The 22,686-nt window shown below is 48.3% G+C and overlaps 1 protein-coding gene and 1 long non-coding RNA gene across 2 annotated transcripts; one reads left to right on the forward strand and one right to left on the reverse strand.

Moving 5' to 3' along the window:
• Positions 1–150: 150 nt before the first annotated feature.
• Positions 151–16,875, reverse strand: MPL (MPL proto-oncogene, thrombopoietin receptor). The gene is made up of 10 exons (XM_016960707.3): positions 16,421–16,875; positions 15,932–16,110; positions 15,083–15,381; positions 14,526–14,688; positions 14,141–14,267; positions 7,740–8,229; positions 5,672–5,831; positions 5,281–5,377; positions 2,361–2,448; positions 151–2,146 (listed from the first exon to the last, which is right to left on the reverse strand). Exons 1-10 carry the CDS (start codon positions 16,801–16,803, stop codon positions 1,892–1,894), a joined length of 2,241 nt encoding a protein of 746 aa, XP_016816196.1. The 5' UTR covers positions 16,804–16,875; the 3' UTR covers positions 151–1,891.
• On the forward strand, positions 5,808–17,854 carry LOC107976631 (uncharacterized). The gene is made up of 4 exons (XR_001720713.3): positions 5,808–6,107; positions 14,090–14,221; positions 16,481–16,567; positions 17,232–17,854. It is a non-coding gene; the product is annotated as an uncharacterized LOC107976631 (long non-coding RNA).
• Positions 17,855–22,686: the final 4,832 nt, after the last annotated feature.

Genomic DNA, 22,686 nt, shown 5'->3' on the forward strand with positions numbered 1-22,686 from the left:
AAAACCATTTGTTTGAGAATTAGAATGTGTTAGGAGAGTCCATAACCAGAACTGTCTGAGCACATTTACTGCTGCCTATGAACGGTTTAGAGGATGAGGACAGCTGGCATGGGATTAAGGTAACCTTGTCCAGAAAGATTTCATTCATTTAGAAAAAATTTATTGAAGGCCTACTATCATGCACCAAGCACTACTCTAGGTGCTGGGGGAAAAGGACAAATAAATCATGGTCCTTTCCCTCAAGGAGCTCACAATCTAGTAGCAGGGGACAGACATGTAAACAGTTAGGGTCCTTTCCCTCAAGGAGCTCACAATCTAGTAGCAGGGGACAGATATGTAAACAGTTAGTTGCATAAAGCATCACAGTGCTGTAGTAGATGTCTGAGCTAGAGATAAGAACTTTGGAATGGTCAACATATAGTAAAGGCAGAGAATAGATGGGATTGGAGACTCTGTTAAGAAATGGAATCTTGAAGGACTGTAATAATTGGAAGAAATGCTAGAAGAGGAGAGTAAGAAGGAATAATTACAACAGTAGCTCGGATATATGAATCATTTACTATGTCCTAGGGACTGTGCTTTACTTAGATTATCTCAATCCTCGTCACAACTCTGTGGGGTGCTGTTATTATCCCTGTTTTACAGATGAAAAAACTAAGGCTCAAAGACATTAAGTTATGTGCCCAAGGTTGCACAGCTAGTAAATGTGAAGGACAGGAATTGAATCCAGCTCTGATTCTAGATCTAGTTTATTCTCTTAACTACTAGTACACTCAGCCGGGCGCAGTGGCTCATGCCTGTAATCCTAACACTTTGGGAGGCCAAGGTGGGTGGATCACCTGAGGTTAGGAGTTCAAGACCAGCCTGGGCAACATGGCAAAACCCTGTCTCTACTAAAAATATGAAAATTAGCTGGGGCTGTGCGCAGTGGGTCACACCTGTAATCCCAGCACTTTGGGAGGCAGAGGCAGGTGGATCACGAGATCAGGATATCGAGACCATCCTGGCCAACGTGGTGAAAACCGGTCTCTACTAAAAATACAAAAAAATTAGGCGTGGTGGCAGACGCCTGTACTCCCAGCTACTTGGGAGGCTGAGGCAGAATGGCTTGAACCCGGGAGGCAGAGGTTGCAGTGAGCCGAGATCGTGCCACTGCACTCCAGTCTGGCGACAGAGCAAGGCTCCGTCTAAAAAAAAAAAAAAAAAAAAAAAAAAATTAGCTGTGTGTGGTGGTGTGCGCCTGTAATCCCAGCTACTAGGGAGGCCGAGGCACAAGAATCGCTTGAACCTGGAGGTGGAGGTTGCAGTGAGCTGAGATCGCGCCATTGCACTGCAGCCTGGGTGACAGAGCGAGACCCTGTCTCAAACAAATTTAAAAAACCTACTAATATACTCAAAGAGGCAGGACCAAGGTAGGAAAGAATTTAAAGGAGAAGTGAGTAGTCAGCCTTGACAAATCTTACAGCGAGATCAAAGGAACTGATGATTAACGAGATCCTATTGGATCTTGGAATTAGAAGATTTGAGGTGCACTTTGCCTGGGCAGTTTCACTAGCAAAGTGTAGTAGGGGAACTAATTGAAGTAGTCTCAAGAGTAAATGGGAAGGGTGGGGAAGTGGAGGCTTGTTTTCAAGGCGTTTGACATCAAAGAGGAGAGAGAAAGTAAAGGAGGAGCTTAGTGAAATGAGCCTGCCTGTGGAGAAAGGGTCCTGGTTTTATGTCAGCAGCAGTAGAATAAGATCAGTGCTATGAAGCCTAATTGTGAGGGCAGACAGAGGGGGATGGAGGTGAGGTCTGGGGTGCTTGTGTTGTGGGGGTAGGGTAGGGAAGTTCACAGAGAAGTCTCGAGAGTTTAGCTCTGTCCAGGGAACTGGGAGTGAGGAGCCTGTCCTCAAGGCTGCTGCCAATAGCTTAGTGGTAGGTAGGAATGGTTGGCAATGTGGGTGGTACAGCAGGACCCTGACTCAGCCATGGGTGGGCACACAGACAGGGGCATGGTCCCCAGGCAAGAAGGCTGCAATCTTCGGTAGTCCATCTGGGCCTGGGAGGAACACAGGGGCAAAGGAGTCCTCTCTGAGGACTTGGGGAGGATTTCAAGGAGGCTGGGTTCCACTTCTTCACAGGTATCTGAGACTGTGGCCTTGGGCTGGGAGAGATGAGGACAGGCGCTGGATTAAAGCAGATCCTGTGGGAGGAGGGGCTGGACTGTACAGGAAGGAGAAGGGCTGGGGTAGTGCTGGGGTAGTGCCTGGGGATGGCACACTGGTAGGGCAAGGACCTTGAACAAGTTGTATTGTTGGGGCAAGGATCCAGTACCAGGCAGTGTTGGTGGTGGGCACAGGGGAGGGAAGCACACTCACCGGGCTCAGGGCTGCAGTGTCCCTAAGGTACTGGCCTAGGACCCGGTGCAGGTCTGGAAGTGAGGGCCACAGGGCATGCCTCAGTCTCCTGGGGGAGAAGGAAGAGAAGCAGACTGAGCCATGGCAGTGAATTGGCAGGGAGGAGGACAGCAGTTGGGGTGGGGGAGCAGTGAGGCCGGGGAGTAAGGCTTGGAGATATAAGAGCATGGTCAAGGCAATAAAGTTGGGCAGGGGAGTAGAGTAAGAAGAAAACCTCAGGTAGGGGAGGGAAGTCAGTGGTGGGCAGGTTCAACAAAGGGTGCTGCAGTTTCCTCAAACACTCCAATGTTTGTTCTGTCTGGAACACTGGATTCATTCCCTCACCTCATTGTAGGCCTCTGTTCAAATGTCATCCCTGACTACCTTGCCTGAAACACAGTAGTCCCTCTTTATCTGCAGGGGATATGTTTCAAGACTCCCAGCAGATGTTTTTTCTATACGTACATACCTACAATAAAGTTTATAAATTAGGCACAGTAAGAGATTAATAATGACTACTAATAAAATAGAACAATTAGAACAATATGCCAACATCACTACTCTTGTACTTTGGGGCCATTATTAACTAAAATGAGGGTTACTTGAACACAGCTCTGCAATACCTCAACGAGTCAATCTGATAAGCAAGATGGCTGCTAAGTGACTCTGGGGCAGGGAGCATATACAGCATGGAGATGCTGGACAAAGGGATGATTTACATCCCGGGTGGGACAGAGAGGCATGGCAAGTGATTTCATCGTGCTACTTACAATTTAAAATACATGAATTGTTTATTTCTGGAATTTTCCATGTAATTTTTTTCGGACCTTAATTGACTGCGTGTAACTGAAACCACAAAAAGTGAAACTGTGGATAAGAGGGGACCACTGTAGTGCTGCTTCCTTTCCCCATGACAGGCTATCTCCTGCTGTACTTCATTTTTCCTTATAGTATTTGACTTGTTGTACATTTATTACATTGTTATGTATATTTCTTTTTGTCTGTCTCACCCCACTAGAACATATGGTCCCCGAGAAAAGAGAGTTTGTCTATTTATTCACTCCTGTATTTCTAGGGTGTAGAATAGTGTCTGACCCATAGTAGGTGCTCAGTAAATTAGCTGAATGAATGAATGAAGAAAACCAGTGGAGCTTATTAGTAAGTTACTGGAGAGGGTAGTCTATCTGGGAAGAATATGGATTAAGATGTATTGGAGGGGCCTCAATTTTTTTGTTGTTTTGTTTTGTTTTGTTTTTGAGATGGAGTCTTGCTCTGTGGCCCAGGCTGGAGTGCAGTGGCACGGTCTTGGCTCACTGCAAGCTCCGCCTCTCAGGTTCACACCATTCTCCTGCCTCAGCCTCCTGAGTAGCTGGGACTACAGGCGCCCACCACCATGCCTGGCTAATTTTTTTTGTATTTTTAGTAGAGATGGGGTTTCACTGTGTTAGCCAGGATGGTCTTGATCTCCTGACCTTGTGATCTGCCCACCTCGGCCTCCCAAAGTGCTGGGATTACAGGCGTGAGCCACCGCACCCGGCCAGAACCTGGATTCTTTAGCCTCATATTTCCATGTGGAGGGACGTCAGTAGAACATTTCAGGCCGCTTCAGTGACCTCACTCATATCTCTCCAGGGGAGAAGGTGTGACTTACCTGGTAAATTGGGGAAAAGGAACTGAGTATGCCTGGCTCAGCAGACCACCTCCTCCTACTTCTCCAACTTTTTTGTTGGATCTGGCTACCTGCATGGGGGCTACCTTTCAGTCTGCTCATACGTATGGGCAGATTAAAAGTTCAAAGGTATGTTCAGCGGGAGATGGTAGCCCACGAGAGTGGCACCTGAACCAGCCCAGGACCATCAGAAGACACCATCTGGAGGAGCTGACTTCTGAGCTAAGTCTTAAAGAAGCAGCAGATGAAGGACGGAGGTGGGATGCATTCTACCCTTCATGTTTATAGCCTCCAATGGCATTTCTCCTCAGCCTTCGTCTTCCCACATAAATGAGTCACTCATTAATAACATTTATTTAAGGGCCTGCTTTTTGGCAGGCCCTGTGCTAAGGATTTAAAGATGACCAAGTAAGGTATAATAGGGAAGATATATAAAGAAATAAACACAGTAAAACACTACTGGTACTGTATTGGAGCACAGAGCAGCGGCCAAAAGGGGGAGGGTCAGGAAAGGTTTCTTAAGAGTTGGTGAAGAAAGTTATTTACAGATGAATGGGTTTAGTGAGACAGGGAGGCTATTTCAGGCAGAGCGGACGTTATGTGCAAAGGCACTGAGAAGTAAAACCTGACTTGTGGAGAAAACCAGTTTGGAAAGGCTGATGCACAGGGTAGAACAGGCTGAAGTGCTTGCTGGCAGGGGCCGATTTTGCAGAGCCTCGCTTGTCATCATAGGGAGCCTGGACTATATCCTGGGAGCTATTGAAAGGATTTAAGGAGGGAAGTGATAGGTTCATGTGCGCATTTTAGAAAGATTATTCTGGTGGCTGTGTGAGGCTAGATCGGAGGGGCAAGAGGTTCTGTTTCAGTGAGTCAGGTCGTGTCTGTAGGGCTAGAGAAAGGGGGCCATTGTTTGGACTAGGTTTAGGAGGTGGGACCTGACGGCAGATTGGATGGGGGTGGAGTGGGCAGTTTGGCTGAAGGGTGGACGGTGGCCTAGTCGCCAAGGTGAGCAGCAGGAGGCGGGGCTGTTCGAGGTGGGCGGTATAGTGGGCGTGTTAGAGTGTAAGGAGCCGCAGCGAGTCCCAGAGGTGACGTGCAGGAAGTGGCGAAGCCGTAGGTGCGCACGGGCGGTGGCCGGAGATCTGGGGTCACAGAGCGAACCAAGAATGCCTGTTTACAGGCCTTCGGCTCCACCTGGTCCACCGCCAGTCTCCTGCCTGGCGGGGACGGTACCTGTAGTGTGCAGGAAACTGCCACCTCAGCAGCAGCAGGCCCAGGACGGCGCTGAGGCCCAGCACTAGATGCAGAGCGGTCACCAAGGAGATCCAGGCTAGGAGACAAAAAGGGTCAGACTTCGGCCCACCCGGGCCGGAGCCCCGCCCTCATCCCGCCAGCCCCTGCTCTGGCCCCGCCCCTCGCCGCCCCTCGCCGCCCCTGGGCACTGCGGGCACCTGCGCAGCCGTCGGCCCGCAAGGTCAGGGCCCCGCCCCTCTCCGCGCCCCGCGCCCCGCCCCTCTCCGCGCCCCGGGCCTTGCCCCTCTCCGAGCCCCGCCCCACTCGCACCCGGCGCCCAGTCCCTGGCGCAGGCGCTGTGCGGCTTTGGTGCGGCCGGGGCTTGCCTCACCGGTCTCGGTGGCGGTTTCCACCCTAGCTGGGTCCGACCACGAGCTCCAGGGACCTTGGTAGGTGGGGCCGTTGAGCCTGGCGCGCAGCTGTAAACGGTAGCGAGATCGCGGGCGCAGCTCCAGGGTCCCTCCTCGGGCCCCGAGAGGCGGCTCCAGCACCTGAGCAAAGAAGCGTGCGGTGGCCCGGCGTCGGGGCTTCGATAGCCCAGCGTCTGTTTGACCCAAATCCTGCAGCTCCGAATCCCCAGGCGGTCGGAGATTCCCACAAAGAGCCCCACCGGCAGAAAACACGCTTCCCGGCAACAGGATAGAGCGCCCTAACCGAGAGCCTCTCCCTAACGGGATCACGCTCTGCCCGAGAGAAACGCGCCAGGCCCACCTCCTGAGACACAGACCTCACCTCAGAGAGCTACGTATCCTAACACCAACACCCAGGTACACCCTCGGCAGGGATCCCGGTACACGCACACCCTACCGGGTGTTCTCACAACTCCAGGTCGGGCGATGGACACCCCCAGAAACAGATATATTCAGAGCCACACAGACCATGCCACAAATAATACTCATGCTGCAGAGGATGCCAGATTTGCGTTAGGCGCTGGGGTACAAGCATCATGTGTACAAGCAGGAAGGCAGCAAACATTTATGAACTGTGTGATACTCCAAACATTGGGTTAGGCACTGGGGAGAAAGCAATAAAACACCGTCTCTTACATATCTAATGAGAAAGACATCCAAACAGGTAAATAATCACAACAATTAATTAGTGCAAGGCACCACGGAAGTCCAGAGAAGCATTTAATGCTTGGTTTTGTGCCACAGAGTAGTTTAGTGTGCTGAAAGCATGGATGACGCGGCTGGATGGTCACAGATGAGTCTAAGGCAATCCTGGTAGGAATTTGAGGACTATTAGTACGTTATTGCCATCAACTTAGTTGATGAGTAAGGGGAAGGGATAAGGGAAGAGCAAGAAGAGTCAAGGGTGCTTCTAGGCTTGGGTACTGGGTAAGTAGCGATGCCATTGTCAGAGACAGGAAACAGAAGAGAAGTAAGTTTGAGGAAGATATACTTTAGGGTTCCATTTTATAGAGTTCAACAACAGTCCAAATGAATCAATGGTAATGTCAGGATGGTGATTACCTTTGGTGGCGGGGGATGTGTCGGAGCATTGGGAGCTTCTGAGGTGCTGGAAATAATTTATATCTTGATCCTGGTTATGGTTATGTGGATGTATACACAAGTACAGACTATATATGTAAAATTTGTACACTTTGTTGTATGTAAGTTTTATCACAATAAAAAAGTAAAGCTTCAGGAGGAAGAGGAGTTCCATTCTGGATAGACTGAGTCTGAAATGTCCAGGGGGAGGAAGTTTTGGTAGAACCATAAGATGTTGTACATAGTTGTATATATGTGTGGCAAATGAGAATAAAAGTAGACAAACTAATATTTAAGTAATGTATATTGAGCACCTTCCTTATGCCAGGCAGTATGCTAGGTATTTAGATATAGTATTTAATCTTTACTATAACTCCATAAGGTAGATAGCTTCATCCTCATTTCACCAATGAGGAAACAGACTTCAAACATTTTGGTAATTTGCCTCTGGTTTGTAAATTCCTTTCCATATGGGAGTTAGAATGGTAAAATTGCGATTGTTAATGTATGGACATTGAAACCATGGAGTTAAAGCACTCACCTGGGGAGAACATATTTATTTTATCAGAGGAGAAAAGAGCCTAGGATGAGACTCTAGGAAGCACAGCATTTTGTGGAAGGCTGGAAAGGAGGAGCCAGGAGAGGAGAGTGAGAAAGTTCAGTCAGAGAGGTAGGAGGAAAATCGGGGAAGACTGATATCCCAAAGACAAAGGGAAGAGAAATGTTAAGTAGGAGTAGCCAGAAATATCAGATGCCCAAGAGAGACTAAGATACCAGTTGAATCTGATAAACATAGATATACTAGCAGAGACTGGATACATAGACACTTTCACTCCTGCTAACAGGCATGGCCAACCCCAGGGATCCCCTGCGTAGTGAGGTCTGTGGGCATTTGTTGCTTGACCATACCTTCCAGTCCTGATGGCCTTCTCCTGTGTATCGGAGTTGATAGCAGGTCTCTTGGGCTGCCCAGGACGATGGGTGCTGCCACTCCAATTCCAGATGCCCACTGGAGATCTCCCTCCAGTGCAAGTTTGGGGTGGGGAGGCGCACTACAGGGATGTCAGCAGGGAGCAGCTTAAGTCCTTCTGTGCACAAGGCATCGTGCCACCAGAGCCATCGGTCAGAAGGGTCAGAGTTGGGGATCCTGGGCACAGGGTCAGATTCAGTGGGGGTGGGAACTATGTGGGAAGAATGAGGAAGAAAGTTCTTACCAGCCTGGTGGATCCAGAAAGGGGAGCCCAGGTAGCTGTGAACAGCACCCGGGGCTGTGGTCACCTCCACAAGGATGTGAATAATGCTGTCATTTCGTGACTTGAAGTGGCAGCGAGAGAACTGTGGGGTCTGTAGTCCTGGATTTGTTTTCTCTTCCTCTTTGCAGTTCTCCCAGATGGGGTACCTAAGACCCAGCCCCACAGAGTCATTGAATCAGGCCTGCCCCAGAGACTAATCCCAAGGCTTCCCATCCCACAAGAACGATGGCCTGCAGGGATTATCATTTAACTCCTTCCTTCCAGGGGTCTCCAGAGCTTTCCCTCTGTCTTTATGCCATGATGTTTTCTTTTTGTTTTTTCCTTTGTTGATTTGTTCGTTTGTTTTTGCTATTTTGCCATGATGTTTTCTGAAGTCAGCTTTGGTGTCTGGCCTCTTCCCTTTGAGGAAAGACCTGGCATGGTATGTGAAAACAGCATGGGTTTTCACCAAGAGTTCAGGTCTTGGCTTACCTTTGTGTAACTTTGGGCAAATTACTTGGTTTATCCCTGCTCCAGTTTCCTTCTATTTGTAAAATGGGTTAATGATACCAACCTCACAGGATTGTTTCAAAGATTAAAGAACCCTCATCTTTCTGGAGAAAAATATCCTCTATTTTTAACGTGTTCTCATACGTCATTCCTCCTACTCTCCCCTATGTGTTATTTTGCTATTAGATTATGACAATAGTCTCCTAACTGGCTTTTCTGCTTCTGTTTTTGCCACTACCTTCAAGTTGTTCTCCACACAGCTACCAGAATTTGTTTCCAAAAATGTTGATGTGATAATGTCCAGAATATAATGTCACAAACTATTGATTTTGATCTTTACCACTGCTATGTTAGATGAAGCCACTATTATTCCTTGCTTGGATTAAGGCAAATTTCTGACTGGTGATTCTGCTTCTACTCTTATTTATTTATTCACAGAGAAACATATCTTTTAAAAATGTAAGTCAAATTGTCATTGTTTACTGCTTAAAATCCTTCAGTGGCTCTTCATCCCACTTGGAATAAAACCCAAACTCCTTACCAGGCCTACGGGACTCTGTGATTTGGTTTCTCCTTGCCTTGCCATTCTCATCTCTTATGATTCTCATGCCAGTTTATCACCCTTCATCCGCACAGGCCTTCTTTCTGTGCCATAGATATGCCAAATGTGCTATCTTTGCACTTTGCCTTTGCCCTGGATTGCTCTGACTGTAGGTCTTCATGTGACTCATTCCTTCTTGCCATTTAGATCTCGGCTTATCTGTCACCTCCCTGGTGAGGCTTTTCCTGGCCACTCTGTCTAAATTAGCAACACCCACCCCCCACCCACCACACGCCCCCCTTTAGTCTCTATTATAACTTTGTTCCTTTATTTCTTTACTTACTTTTCTCCCCCTCCTTTTCCCCTCCCCTCTACTAATGTAAGCCCCAACAATGCTGGAACCCTTTCCACTTTATTTATTTTTAAAAATGTTTTGAGACAGTCTTGCTTTGTTGCCCAGGCTGGAGTGCAATGGTACGATCTCAGCTCACTGCAGCCTCTGCCTCTTGGGTCCAAGCGATTCTCCTGCCTCAGCCTCCTGAGTAGCTGGGATTACAGGCACCCACCACCACACCTGGCTAATTTCTGTATTTTTAGTAGAGATGGGGTTTCGCCATGTTGGCCAGGCTGGTCTCGAACTCCTGACCTCAAGTGATCTGCTCACCTTGGCCTCCCAAAGTGCTGGGATTACAGGTGTGAGCCACCGAGCCTGGCCCCTTTTCCATTTTATTTGTTGCACTATTTATCCCCAGTACCTTGCAAAAAGTCACTCTCAATAATTCTTTATTGAACAATTGAATCATGTCTCCCTCTTGATTATAACCCGTAAGTGGCTCACCGTCACTAAAATGGGTATGTTTACCCATTTAATCAACAAATAATTGATTCTATGTGCCAATTGGTACTGTGCCAGGCCCTATGAGTGCATAGAGGAATAAGGTTCAAAGAGCTCTAATTTCAGTGGGAAAGACAGAAAAACAAACATGATATTTTTCTGTGATGTGCATAGACTGGCTTGGGAGCATCAAAGGGGAGCATCCAACCCAGACTGGGAGGGTCAGGGAATGCTTCCTGGATACGGCGATGTTTAGACTGAGTTTTGGACTAAAAATAGGATAGGCAAAAGGGACAAACAGGCATCCCAGGCACATGGTTGTGCATAGATAAGAGAGTGTGGTGCTTTGGGGGAAATTCTAAGTGGTGCAGATGGTTTTCGCATAAAGGGCCTGGTGGTAAGTGGTAAATGTGAGACTGCAGACCATGTCATGGATGGCCTTATGGCCTTTCTGGGGAGCTTGAACTTGAATTACTACTAACCTTGTGGTAGTTATGTAGACATTTAAGGATTTTAAGCAGGGAAGTGCCATAGCTACCTTTGTACTTTAGGAAGATCGTTCTAACTACAGTCTGTAGAAAGGATTTGTGAGGGCCGACTAGAAGCAGAGAAATCCATTATGACATTCTTGTAGTTTTTCATGTGCAAAGTGATGAGGATGTGAAAATAGGGTAGCAGCAGTGAGAGAGAGGGAAAGAGATGATTGAAGAGATATTGAAAAGGTAAAAATGACAAGACTATTTCTGGTTAGGCCTGGAGGGTATAGGAATGGGAGAAGTCCAGGATGATTTCTATTTTTCAGTCCAGGAAAACTGAATTCATGGTAGGATCGGAGACAATAAAGAAAAAGCAAGTTTTTTTTTTCCTTTTTTTTGAGAAGGAGTCTTCTCTCTGTTGCCCAGGCTGGAGTGCAGGGGCACGATTTCAGCTCACTGCAACCTCCGCTTCCCGGGTTCAAGCATTTCTCCTGCCTCAGCCTCCCAAGAAGCTGGGACTACAGGCGCGTGCCACCACACCCGACTAATTTTTGTATTTTTAGTAATGATGAGGTTTCACCATGTTGGCCAGGCTGGTTTCCAACTGCTGACCTCAGGTGATCCACCCACCTCGGCCTCCCAAAGTGCTGGGATTACAGGTGTGAGCCACTGTGCCCAGCAGGAAAAGCAAGTTTTGATAGAGGAAATGATGACTTCAGTTTTGCTACCCTTTAGTCCACTCAGGCATCTCAATCCTATGGATATGTATGCAGTTATTAAAAAGAATGAGTTACATCTTTTTGTAATGATCTCTGAGACATGTTTTTAAGCAAAAAGGTGAGTCAACAAACTATATATGTAATGTAATCCAATTTATATTTAAAAATTAAATATTAGGCTGGGTGTGGTGGCTCATACCTGTAATCCCAGCACTTTGGGAGGCTGAGGTGGGTGGATCACTTGAGGTCAAGAGTTCGAGACCAGCCTGGCTAACATGATGAAACCTCGTCTCTACTAAAAATACAAAAAATTAGCTGGGCATGGTGTCGCACATCTATAATCCCAGCTACTCGGGGGGCTGAGGCAGGAGAATCGATTGAACCCTGGAGGCGGAGGTTGCAGTGAGCTGAGATCACACCACTGCACTCCAGCCTGGGCAACAGAGCAAGACTCCATCTCAAAAAAAAAACATATTACATATTAGGCTGGGCGTGGTAGGGGGGCTGAGATGGGAGGATTGCTTGAGCTCAGGAGTTTGAGACCAGTCTGGGCAACATAGGGAGACCTTGTCTCTACTTAAAAAAAAAAGAAAGAAAGAAAGAAAGAAAGAAAATGCCTGTAGTCCTAGCTAATCAGGAGGCTCAGGTGGGAGGATCGTTTGAGCCTGGGAGGTCGAGGCTGCAGTAAGCCATAATCATGCCACTGCACTCCAGCCTGGACAACAGAGCAAGACCCTATCTCAAAAATAATAAAATTTAAATGTTGTATAGAGATGTATGTAAATACATAGAAAAAAACTGGAAGAATACATTTAAATAGTTAATAGTGTTCAACAATTTTTTACCGGGAACCTACTATTGGTAGGTGAGAATATATTGGTGAATAAAAACCCATTGATCTTGCCCTCATGGATCATATGTGGTCAAGATCAGCCTTTCTCAACTGGAGTTCTGAGAGATTTGTTTTTTTTGAGACAAAGTCGATCTGTTGCCCAGGCTGGAGTGCAGTGGTGCAATCATAGCTCACTGTAACCTCAAACTCCTAGGCTCATGCCATCCTCCCACCTTAGCCTCCCAAGTAGCGAGGAATACAGGTGCCACCATGCCTGGCTAATTAAAGAAATTTTGTAGAGACGAAGTCTCACTATGTTGTCTAGGCTGGTCTCAAACTCCTGGCCTCAAGTGATCTTCTCACCTTAGTCTCCCAAAGTGCTGGGATTACAGGTGTGAGCCACTGGGCCTGGCCAGATTTTTATTATCAACCAAATAATCATATAAACTATAAATATGAAAGTATGACTATGATAAGTACTTAAGAAGGAGAGGTACGGCCAGGCATGGTGGCTCACGCCTGTAATCCCAGCACTTTGGGAGGCCGAGGTGGGTGGATCACGAGGTCAGATCGAGACTATCCTGGCTAACACTTACAGTGAAACCCCATCTCTACTAAAAATACAAAAAATTAGCCAGGCGTGGTGGCGGGCACCTGTAGTCCCAGCTACTTGGGAGGCTGAGGCAGGAGAATGGCATGAATCCGGGAGGCGGGGCTTGCAGTGAGCCGAGATGGCGCCACTGCCCTCCAGCCTGGGCAACAGAGTGAGACTCTGTCTCAAAAAGAAAAAAAAAAAAAAGAAGAAGAAGCGGTACATGGTACAACAAGAATGTATAATAGTGCTATTGGACTTAATAAAGAAGGCCAGGGGAGGGTCCCTAAGAAAGTGACGCTTGAGTTGAGATTTGGAGGATAAGTAGAAGTTAAGTAAAGGCAGTAGGGCTGGGTAAACAGCAGTGTAAAGACCTAGAAGCAGAAGGGAATATGCCAGATATGAGGGGACCACAGAAGCCCTGTGCTGGAGCATGGGGATCAAAGGGCAGCATAGCACAAGATGAAGCTGAAGAAGTAGGTAGGGGCTGAGTCTCAGAACTTTTCAAGTCCATGGTAGAGGTTTTTTTCTTTATCCTAAGACTAGTGGGAAGCTATTGAAGATTTTTAAGCAGGGAGTGTTACATTCATTTTTGCACTTTTAAAAGGTCCCTTCAGGCTAGGTGCGGTGGCTCACACCTGTAATCCCAGCACTTTGGGAGGCCAAGGCAGGTGGATCACCTGAGGTCAGGAGTTCGAGACCAGCCTGACCAACATGGTGAAGCCCCCTCTCTACTAAATACAAAAATAATTAATGGGGTATGGTGGCACATGCCTGTAATCCCAGCTCCTTGGGAGGCTGAGGCAGGAGAATCCCTTGATCCCAGGAGGTGGAGGTTGCAGTGAGCCAAGATTGCACTATTGCATTCCAGCCTGGGCAACAGAGCCAGACTGTCTCAAAACAAAACAAAATGAAAAGATCCCTTCAGCACCTATGTGAAGAATTACTTGGAAGACTCAGGGTGATCAGTTACTATGTCTTTTCAGTAGCCCAAGAGAGAATTAATGATGGGTTGTAGTAGGATAATGGCAGTGATAGACAAGTGGGCAGATTCTAGAGGTAGTTAATAGGTAAAATCAATACAACTTGGTTATAGATTTAGATATGGAGAGGATGAAGAATCAATGAGGTGCTTGGTGGAAGTCTTTGAAGGCCAGGCTAAATTTTTTATGGCTTTGATAATGAGAAATTGCAGTACATGTTTGAGTAAGGGGAGACTGTGCAAAGTTAGAGCTTTACAAAGGTCATGCACAGTTTGAGCTTAACAAAGATCACTCTGTTAGCAGCATGGGGAATACATTGGAGGTGAATTAGACTGTAGGATGTTGCAATGGTCCCAGTGACATGATTAAGGCTAAACTAAACCAAAGCATTCCCAATGGGAACAGAGAGGGGTTGAGAAGATAAAATATCGATTGGAGGATGACAGAATAGATAAGAGAGCATTGAAAGCTGTATGGTTTGGAGACAAAGGAAGGAGAGTGAAGAGGACCAAGAACACTCTCTTCTTTTTTTCTGCAAGATTGTGGCTCACTCCCATGACACCAACCTCAATCAGCAGTTCAGCTCTCACCTGTCTCTGGGGCAGCACCGTGCCCTGCTGTGGTAGAAGAAGCCTTGGGAGCTAGCATGGTCCTGTTGCTGCCATTGACAGGTAACATTCTTCAGGTCCAAGGTAAAGCATTGCAGTCCAATTGCCACTAAAGTCAAAGAAGTAAGTCCCATCAGGGCCCGTGTGCCCCTACTGTATAGGGTGTTCAGATTTCAGATAATTTCTACACATATAACTTAGAACATTGACTCCTATTCTCTCCTTTCCCTGAACATAGTTCCTGTCCAATGGCAAGTTCGAGATCATCAGGAAGGACCATGGTTCCCAGAGCTTCAGATCTAGCCCAGGCTTCCCTAGAGATATTCTTTTATCTCCTCCCCATCTCCCTATTCCTTTGTTGACTCACCTGCATCTCCAGGCAGGTCCACAGTCACAGGGAGGGACCAGGATCCCCAGGAGCCACCAAGGGAGATCCCATCAGGTTCGCTGCGCAGCTGCAGCCAGTAGGAGTTGCCAGGCTGGAGTCCTGAGATGAGGCAGCTTCCACCCTCTGCTGTCAGAGCTGAAGCCTTGGGAGGAAAATCCCAGCTTCACAATCTAGGCCTGCCTGTCAGCTGAGAGAGCCTCCAACCCTTATATTTGCACAGCATCCCTGTGGAGAGGAGCTCAGCTCCTTGCTGGATAGATATGCACACAGACCAGGGGCCAAGTTGGTGGGTTTCAGGTGGTGTTCAGGGTTTTGTTGCGAAATCTCCATTAATTTGGAGGCCTGAAAGCCTTTGCTTTTGTCAGTGGGAATGACCCAAAGTAGGAAACCCCTAAGTAGGCGTGGCTCATATCTGAGCCTATACTAACTCTCCAAGGACGAACCTAGGTCTGGAATCCCCAAAGTATGGTCTGTCCTTTCCTGGGGCAAGATTGAAGGTAGGAGATAAGAGGTGGGGCAGAAGAAGGTCAGCATACTTCTCTACTTGGGGAGGTCTGCTTTGGTCCATCTTGCCAGGGCATTGTGGGCTGAGCACATGGAGACTGGTCCAGAGCAGAGGCTGAGTGAGGCCTCTGCAGAGCAGGGCAGCAGGTTTCTGTGGCGATCAGCTGTATGACCGTGGGACCAGTGGAGTTCTTGGGATCTCTGGGGCCATAGCGGAGTTCGTACCTCAGGAAATCACTGATTTCTGGAGCTGGCTCCTCCCAGCTGATCTGAAGTTCCCCTGGCTGGCTCCCACCCATGGCCTTGATGATACTGGGGGGAGCCGGCAGGCCTGAAGGCAAGACAGGGCACATCAGAACTCTGAGTACCACAGTCTATGGCTCAGCCTCTGGACTGCAGAGAGGGGTGCTGGGGGCTGAATTGGGGCAGCTTCTGGATTCAAAAATTGTAGGCTGTCATTCTCCTGGAGGGCAGGCTAGGGAGGCTCCTGATTCTGTTCTTCTCTCATGAGAACAGTGACTTCATTGCAGTATGATGGCTTGCTAGACTCAGTGCTTCTTGTAAGCAGGGATCCCTTTTTCTCTCCATATCCCCATCACCTAGCCCAGTGTCTGGCACACAGTAGGTATTCTGTAACTCTTGAATGGATGAATAAATGATTTGTTGACGATGGGAGGACCAGGGTGTGAATGATCTGTTGGGCATTTCTAGCTCTAGATGCCAAGGCTGGGAGGAATGACAAGGGAGTCTTGGGGTGCCTCAGGGGGTCTGGTAATAGGGGTATCCGTGCTGAGCTGGAAGGGCACAGGCAAGTCTGATTCCGGGAGCTGGACTGGGGGCAGCAAGTGGAGGGGGCAGGGTGACAGGAGGATGGCTCTTACCTACACTGTCCACAAAGAGGACTCGCTGAGTCCGAGTCTGGTTTAGGAACACATTCTTCACCCAGAGGTGCAGCGGAAAGAAGAGACGCACTTCCTCCTGGTCTGGAAACTGGCACACGTATCGGGTTCCAAAGTGGGGCATGCTCTGGGAACTCAGGGGGCAAGCACGGGGCTTCTCCCTGTTGGCATAGAAGAGGTCCCTCCTACACAGCCACCATGCGGAGCCCTGAGGACCCAGACCTGGGCCCATGCCCAACTTCTGTCTCTAGTACTGCCATTTTTCTTCTCACTGCCTGGGATAGGTGGGATTAGGGGTTATGTAGGGCTGGAGCTGGGGCCCACATACATCCAAAGCACATCTGTTCAAAAAGTAGGTACTTAGGGCTTGTATTCAGAGTGGTCCTCGGACAGGCAGGAAAGCTGCTGGAGTGGGACTCAGCTAAGTGCAGGGACAGATACATGGGGAGTGGGGCACAGTCCAGCACCTACCGCGGGTAGGCATACAGCAGCTGGTATGTCCCACTGGGCGCTGCCTCTTCCTCATCCCAGAAGCAAGTGAGGTCCTCAAATGTTCGGGAGAAACACTTCAGGGGCTCTGAGTCTGATGCCAGCAAGGAGACATCTAAGGAACAGCTGGTGAGTTGGCCCTGGGTCCTCCCAGGCATGTTTATGTGGAAGGGGAGGGGACCAGCAGGAGAGCCTCTTACTCTACCTCCCCTCCCAGGGCCCTGCATCACCTCCCAGGGCTCCCTCTTCCTGGGCATAGGTGATCTCCACCCTCTGTGCACCTCACCTTGGCTGCTGACTTGGGCCAGGTTTTGAGGGGCCAGGAGGAGGCAGGAGGTGACCATGAAGAGGGCCCAGGAGGGCATCTTCTCCGCCACTGTGTGCCTGCCTTAGCCCATCCTCCCTTCAGGAAGCCGGGCCCCAATCCCCTCCCAGGCCAGCCCCTCAGGTTCCTGTCAGATACAGCCCCACGTCCTGTCCCTGTCCCTGCCCCTCTGGGGCCCATCCAGACCACACTGGGGCCAGGGGCCAGGGGAGGGGGAGTGGGCAGGAGGGAAGGAGGAATTTGAAAGAGAGGACATAGGCCTTTTGGTGGGAGGGAGATGGGGGTTGTATATTTGACCGTGTACCAAAAGGCAAGTCAGCCTCTGTATCTGTGCTAACGATTATAGAATGGTATAATAGCATCAGAATAGCAACTTTTACTGAGCACTTACTATGCTGCCATGTGTTAAGCACTTTATATCCATTCACTTAGACAATCCTCACAATAGTCTTGTTATTTCCATTATAGAGATGAGGAAACGGAGATACAGAGAAGTTAAAGATTTGCCCAAGATTACATACTAAGACATAAAGCTCAGGAGGTCAACCTTCAGAACCCACCTGCATAACAACCATGCTGTGCTATGCTCTTGGGAGGCTAATCTGCTGAGAAATAACTCTCTGCCCCACAACCATGCCAAATGGTGGGTATTTCCACTTTAATAGTTCTGTGACTTTGCGCATGAATAAACACATTCTCCCTGGAACTGGAAATGCCCTCTCCATTATGGGTGGCCTCCACGGCTGCCTCTAATCCCTTGCTACTCAAAATGTGGTCTGTAGACCAGGAGCAACAGCATTATGTGGGCACTTATTAGAAATGCAGAATCTTAGGCCCCGCCCCAGGCCTATTAAAGTTGAACCTGCATTTTGCCAAAATCCCCAGATGGTTTGAATGTAACTTAAAGTTGGAGAAGCAATGGTCTTCAGTACTTTTATCCTGTTTGCTCAGATTGGAGATGGCTCACACTCCTTACCCTGCCCCCTTGTCTTGTATCCAATAAATAACTGCGCAGCCTGGCATTCGGGGACACTACTGGTTTCCGCGTCTTGGTGGTAGTGGTCCCCTGGACCCAGCTGTCTTTTCTTTTATCTCTTTGTCTTATGTCTTTATTTCTATGATCTCTTGTCTTTGCACACAGGGAGAAAAACCCACTGACCCTGTGGAGCTGGCCCCTACAAAAAATAGAACCTGCATTTTACCAAAATCCCTAGATGGTTTGAATGTAACTTAAAGTTGGAGAAGCAATGGTCTTCAGTACTTTTATCCTGTTTGCTCTGAATCAGTGGATGGGGCTGGGTGCAGTGGCTCACACCTATAATACCAGCACTTTGAGAGGCCGAGCTGGGTGGATCATCTGAGGTCAGGAGTTTGAGACCAGCCTGGCCAGTATGGTGAAACCCTGTCTCTACTAAAAATACAAAAAAATTAGCTAGGCGTGGTAGTGCTTGCCTGTAGTCCCAGCGACTCAGAAGGCTGAGGCATGAGAATCTCTTAAACCCAGGGGGCAGAGGTTGCAGTGACCCAAGATTGCACCACGGTACGCCAGCCTGGGTGACAGGGCAAGACTCTGTCTCAAAAAAAAAAAAATCAGTGGATGGCTGGTCTCAGCTCTTCAGCCTGTGCTCATCTCCTGTCACTGAACCCCAAGCCTCCTCCTGGGACTGCTCTGTATGTGGATTTTATGCCAATTCTAGGAGGCTTGACTCTTGTGTGGGTGGAGGTGGGGACAGGAGGTGAGTTGTGGGGAGGGTGCATAGCCACATCAACTCCCATTTTTAGCCCCTCAGGCCTCAGCTAGGGCTCCCATTGCTGGCTGTACAGACTAAGTATCCTTAGTATCAAGGAGGAGATGGAACACCTTCAGCTCTCCTGTGAAGTCTTAGTTTCTCTGGCACCATTTCTCTGCAAGCAGTCCCTGACTCAGATTTGTCTTTAGCTGTACCTGGCTCTCACATTACGAGGACTGATGGTAATGACTTTGGATGCCTTCCCCAGTCCCCAGGCAAGGGCTACCCAAACTTCTGTGAGATCAAGTGAGAGGGAAAACACAACTTCAGTGTTCATGCAGTCCCATGGCTTTGATGCTCTGTGTATGCTGATGACTTCAAATGGTATCTCTAGCTGTGACTTCTTCCCTGGGCTCCAGATTTGGATAGCCAACTGCCTACTTGACTTCTCCACTTGCATATATAAAAGCATCTTATACTTTTTTTTTTTTTCTTTTTAGACGGAGTTTTGCTCTTGTTGCCCAGGCTGGAGTGCAGTGGTGCAATCTCAGCTCACTGCAACCTCTGCCTCCCAGGTTCAAGCAATTCTCTTGCCTCAGCCTCCCGAGTAGCTGGGATTACGAGCACCTGCCATCACGCCTGGCGTGTATTTGTATTTGTATTTGTATTTTTAGTAGAGGCGGGGTTTCGCCATGTTGGCCAGGCTGGTCTCGAACTCCTGACCTCAGGTGATCCACCTGCCTTGGCCTCCCAAAGTGCTGGGATTACGGGTGTGAGCCACCACACCCGGCAAGCATCTTATACTTAAGGTGGTCAAAATAAAACTCTGGATTCTCATTCCCACCCCTAACCCTATTTATTTTGTTTTCCTCTAGCCTTGCCTACCTCTGTAAATAGCATTACCACCTACTCAGTTGCTCGAACCAACACCTTCCATACTTGTTGATCCCTGTCTTTCTCTTACTCTGCATTCTACATCCAATTAATTAGCAAGTCCTGTCAGACCTTCCTTCAAAATGTACACTGAATCTGAACACATTTAACCACCTCCACCCTTACCGTCCTAATCCAAGTCTGGGTTACTGTAATAGCTTCCTAACTGGTGTCCCCACCTCCATTCCCACCCTCGCCCCCCAGCCTGTCCTCCACACAACAGCATGGTATGTTTAAAATGCACATCAGATTTCTTCACTCCCCTCTTAAAATCCTCCAAAGATTTCCCACTTAGAATACCACTCAAACGCCTTCTGATGCCATGTCTGGCTCTGCCTGACCTGGCCCCTGCCTACTTGAATCTTATCTCCTGCTTTCTTTCTTCCCTCTCAGCCAGCCACAATCGTCTCACTGTGTCTCTCTTCTTAATCCTCTTCGTATTCAACCTTTCTGCAACACTTGATAATCTTCATCCTTCCAATGTCACATTCTCCTGATTTCCTCCTACCTCCTATCATGTCCCCACTCAGTTTCCTTCTGTGGTTGCTCTTTCTCTTAAATCTTGCTGCCTCCAGGTGTCCCTGCTCAGCCTTTTCTGTTGCCAGAGTGATCTCATGGCTTCAACTCTATCTACGCACTGGTAACTTGCAAGATCTCATCAGTCTCTCAAACTTCAGATTCTCAATCAGACATCTCTATTTGTTGTCCCATAGGCACTTCAAATTCACCAAGCCCCAAATATAACTAACTCCCATACACCCTTTGGGCCCTCTCTTCAAGCTCTGTTCTGCATCTCTCATGGGCTACCTAGGCTCCTAAGCCTGGAACCTGAGAGTTATCCTCAAACCTTCCTTCTCCCTCTACACCTACGTCTAAGTCCTGTGTCTTCTACAGGGAGGCAGTATAATAGCAGTTAAAGGTGCAGAGACTGCAAGGGGCTTGTGTATGACTGTCAAGAGAGTTGAGACAGGGGCTCTCTGCTTCTGCATGGGAGGCGGTCCACTCTCTGTCCCTGTCATTTTCCCATTTTCTTTTGCTTCCACACAGCTGAAAAAAGCTGTCTTCTCCAGGCCTTGATTTCTTTCTTTCTTTCTTTTTTAAAGATAGAGTCTCGCTCTCTCACCCAGACTGGAGTGCAATAGCATGGTCTCAGCTTACTGCAAACTCCGCCTCCCAGGTTCAAGCAATTCTCCTGTCTCAGCCTCCCAAGTAGCTGGGATTACAGGCGCCAGCCACCACGTCTGGCTAATTTTTGTATTTTTAGTAGAGATGGGGTTTCACCATGTTGGCCAGGCTGGTCTCGAGCTGCTGACCTCGTGATCCACCTGCCTTGGCCTCCCAAAGTGCTGGGATTATAGGCGTGAGCCACCACACTTGGCCCAGGCCTTGATTTCTTTAGAAAATCAAGCAGGAAATGGGGTATCTAGGAGAAAGGAGGCCATATAGGTCTGCCTGCTTTGGTGAAGGAGTCCGGTAGGCTCTTGAAAGTCCAGTGCTACTCAGCAGGCCTAGGCTTTCCTTTTGGGATGTAAGGCCAAAGACCTGGCTTATAAAACTGGTACTTGATCTCTGGGTAGCGATTGTTCAGAGAACTCAAGAGGTTGCTGGATGAGGATTGGCTCAGGCTGTAGTGTGCTGACAAACTGGCCGGGGTGAGGTAGGGTGTTCTGTTTGGTAGCATTTGCTGCTTTTTGTGGTGTAAATACTTCCGTCATGGCCTGTTTCAAGCTACTAACATGATGTCACTAAGCAGTGAGCTGGGAAGATAACTGGCTTTTGGCTCTCGTGAGCCCGTACCTGTGCACTTGCCCTTTATCTCCCCATGTTTTCAGATTTCCCAACACCTGACAGTTTTTTCCAGTTAGAAAGTTTGGGACAGGTAGCTTTAGGCACTAGGATTCTCTATCGCTTCATCTCTTTCTCAACATTGCTAGTTGTCTCTCTAAAATGATGGTTCCGGCCGGGCGCGGTGGCTGACACCTGTAATCCCAGCACTTTGGGAGGCTGAGGCGGGCGGATCACCTGAGGTTGGGAGTTCGAGACCAGTCCGACCAACATGGAGAAACCCCGTCTCTACTAAAAATACAACATTAGCCGGGCAAGGTGGCACATGCCTGTAATCCCAGCTACTCGGGAGGCTGAGGCAGGAGCATTGCTTAAATCCAGGAGGTGGAGGTTGCGGTGAGCCGAGTTTGTGCCATTGCACTCCAGTCTGGGCAACAAGAGTGAAACTCCATCTCTAAATAAATGAATAAATAAATATAATGGTTCCGTTTATACACTTAGCAGCATGTTAGGGTGCTATATTTCCCCCACATCTTTGTCAACTTTTTTTGTTTGTTTTTTGTTTTTGATTTGACAGAGTCTTAACTCTGTCGCCCAGGCAGGAGTGCAGTGGTGCGATCTCAGCTCACTGCAACCTCTGCCTCCCAGGTTCAAGCGATTCTCTTGCCTCAGCCTCCTGAGTAGCTGGGATTACAGGCGTGCACCACCATGCCCAGCTAATTTTTGTATTTTTAGTAGAGACGGGGTTTCAACATGTTGGTCAGGCTGGTCTCGAACTCCTGACCTCAGGTGATCCTCCCGCCTTGGCCTCTCAAAGTACGGGGATTACAGGCATGAGCCACTGCACCCGGCCAGTCAACGTTAAGTTTTAAGTTTGCCATTCTGATAGTTGACAAATGGTATATCCTTACCCAGTGCTTTTTCTGAGGTTCAAATGTGCTTTTATTTATTTTCTTCCTGCTGAAAATCTTTCTGCAGCTCCACAAGATGAGGAAGGCTCATCCCTCAGTGCTGCAGCACAAGACCCCCATTGCTGGAATCTCCCCCTCAGGATGCTCCATTCACTAGTCCCCATACCCAATCCCCTTTCTAGGCACAGGGCCTTGTTCCCATTGCTTCCCCAGGCACAGACCCTCCCCACTTAGCCTGTTGGAACTTCCTTTGTGATTCTGCCTGCCCCTAAGTCACTATTTCTTGGGAGTCTTTTCTTATCCCCCCAACTATATGCAACTGGGGGAAAAGGCTAATTAAAAAAGCGAAATATAATTTCACATTCCTTTTAGAGGCCCTGTAGCTCTTTTGTGATCAGAAACAAACTGGATGGGCCTTTGGGCATGGCCTTGATAGGAAGCATTAGAGAGCTGAGTTTGGGGGAAATGAAATGGATGGGAATTTTAGAATGTCCTGTGGTAACTCCAGAGAAAACGGAGGAGGGCCGGTAAGTGAAAGATGGCCACCTGAGGAGAAGAAAGGTC

Source organism: Pan troglodytes, chromosome 1, assembly GCF_028858775.2.
Source record: "Pan troglodytes isolate AG18354 chromosome 1, NHGRI_mPanTro3-v2.0_pri, whole genome shotgun sequence".
In the NCBI taxonomy this organism is placed as follows: Eukaryota; Metazoa; Chordata; class Mammalia; order Primates; family Hominidae; genus Pan; species Pan troglodytes.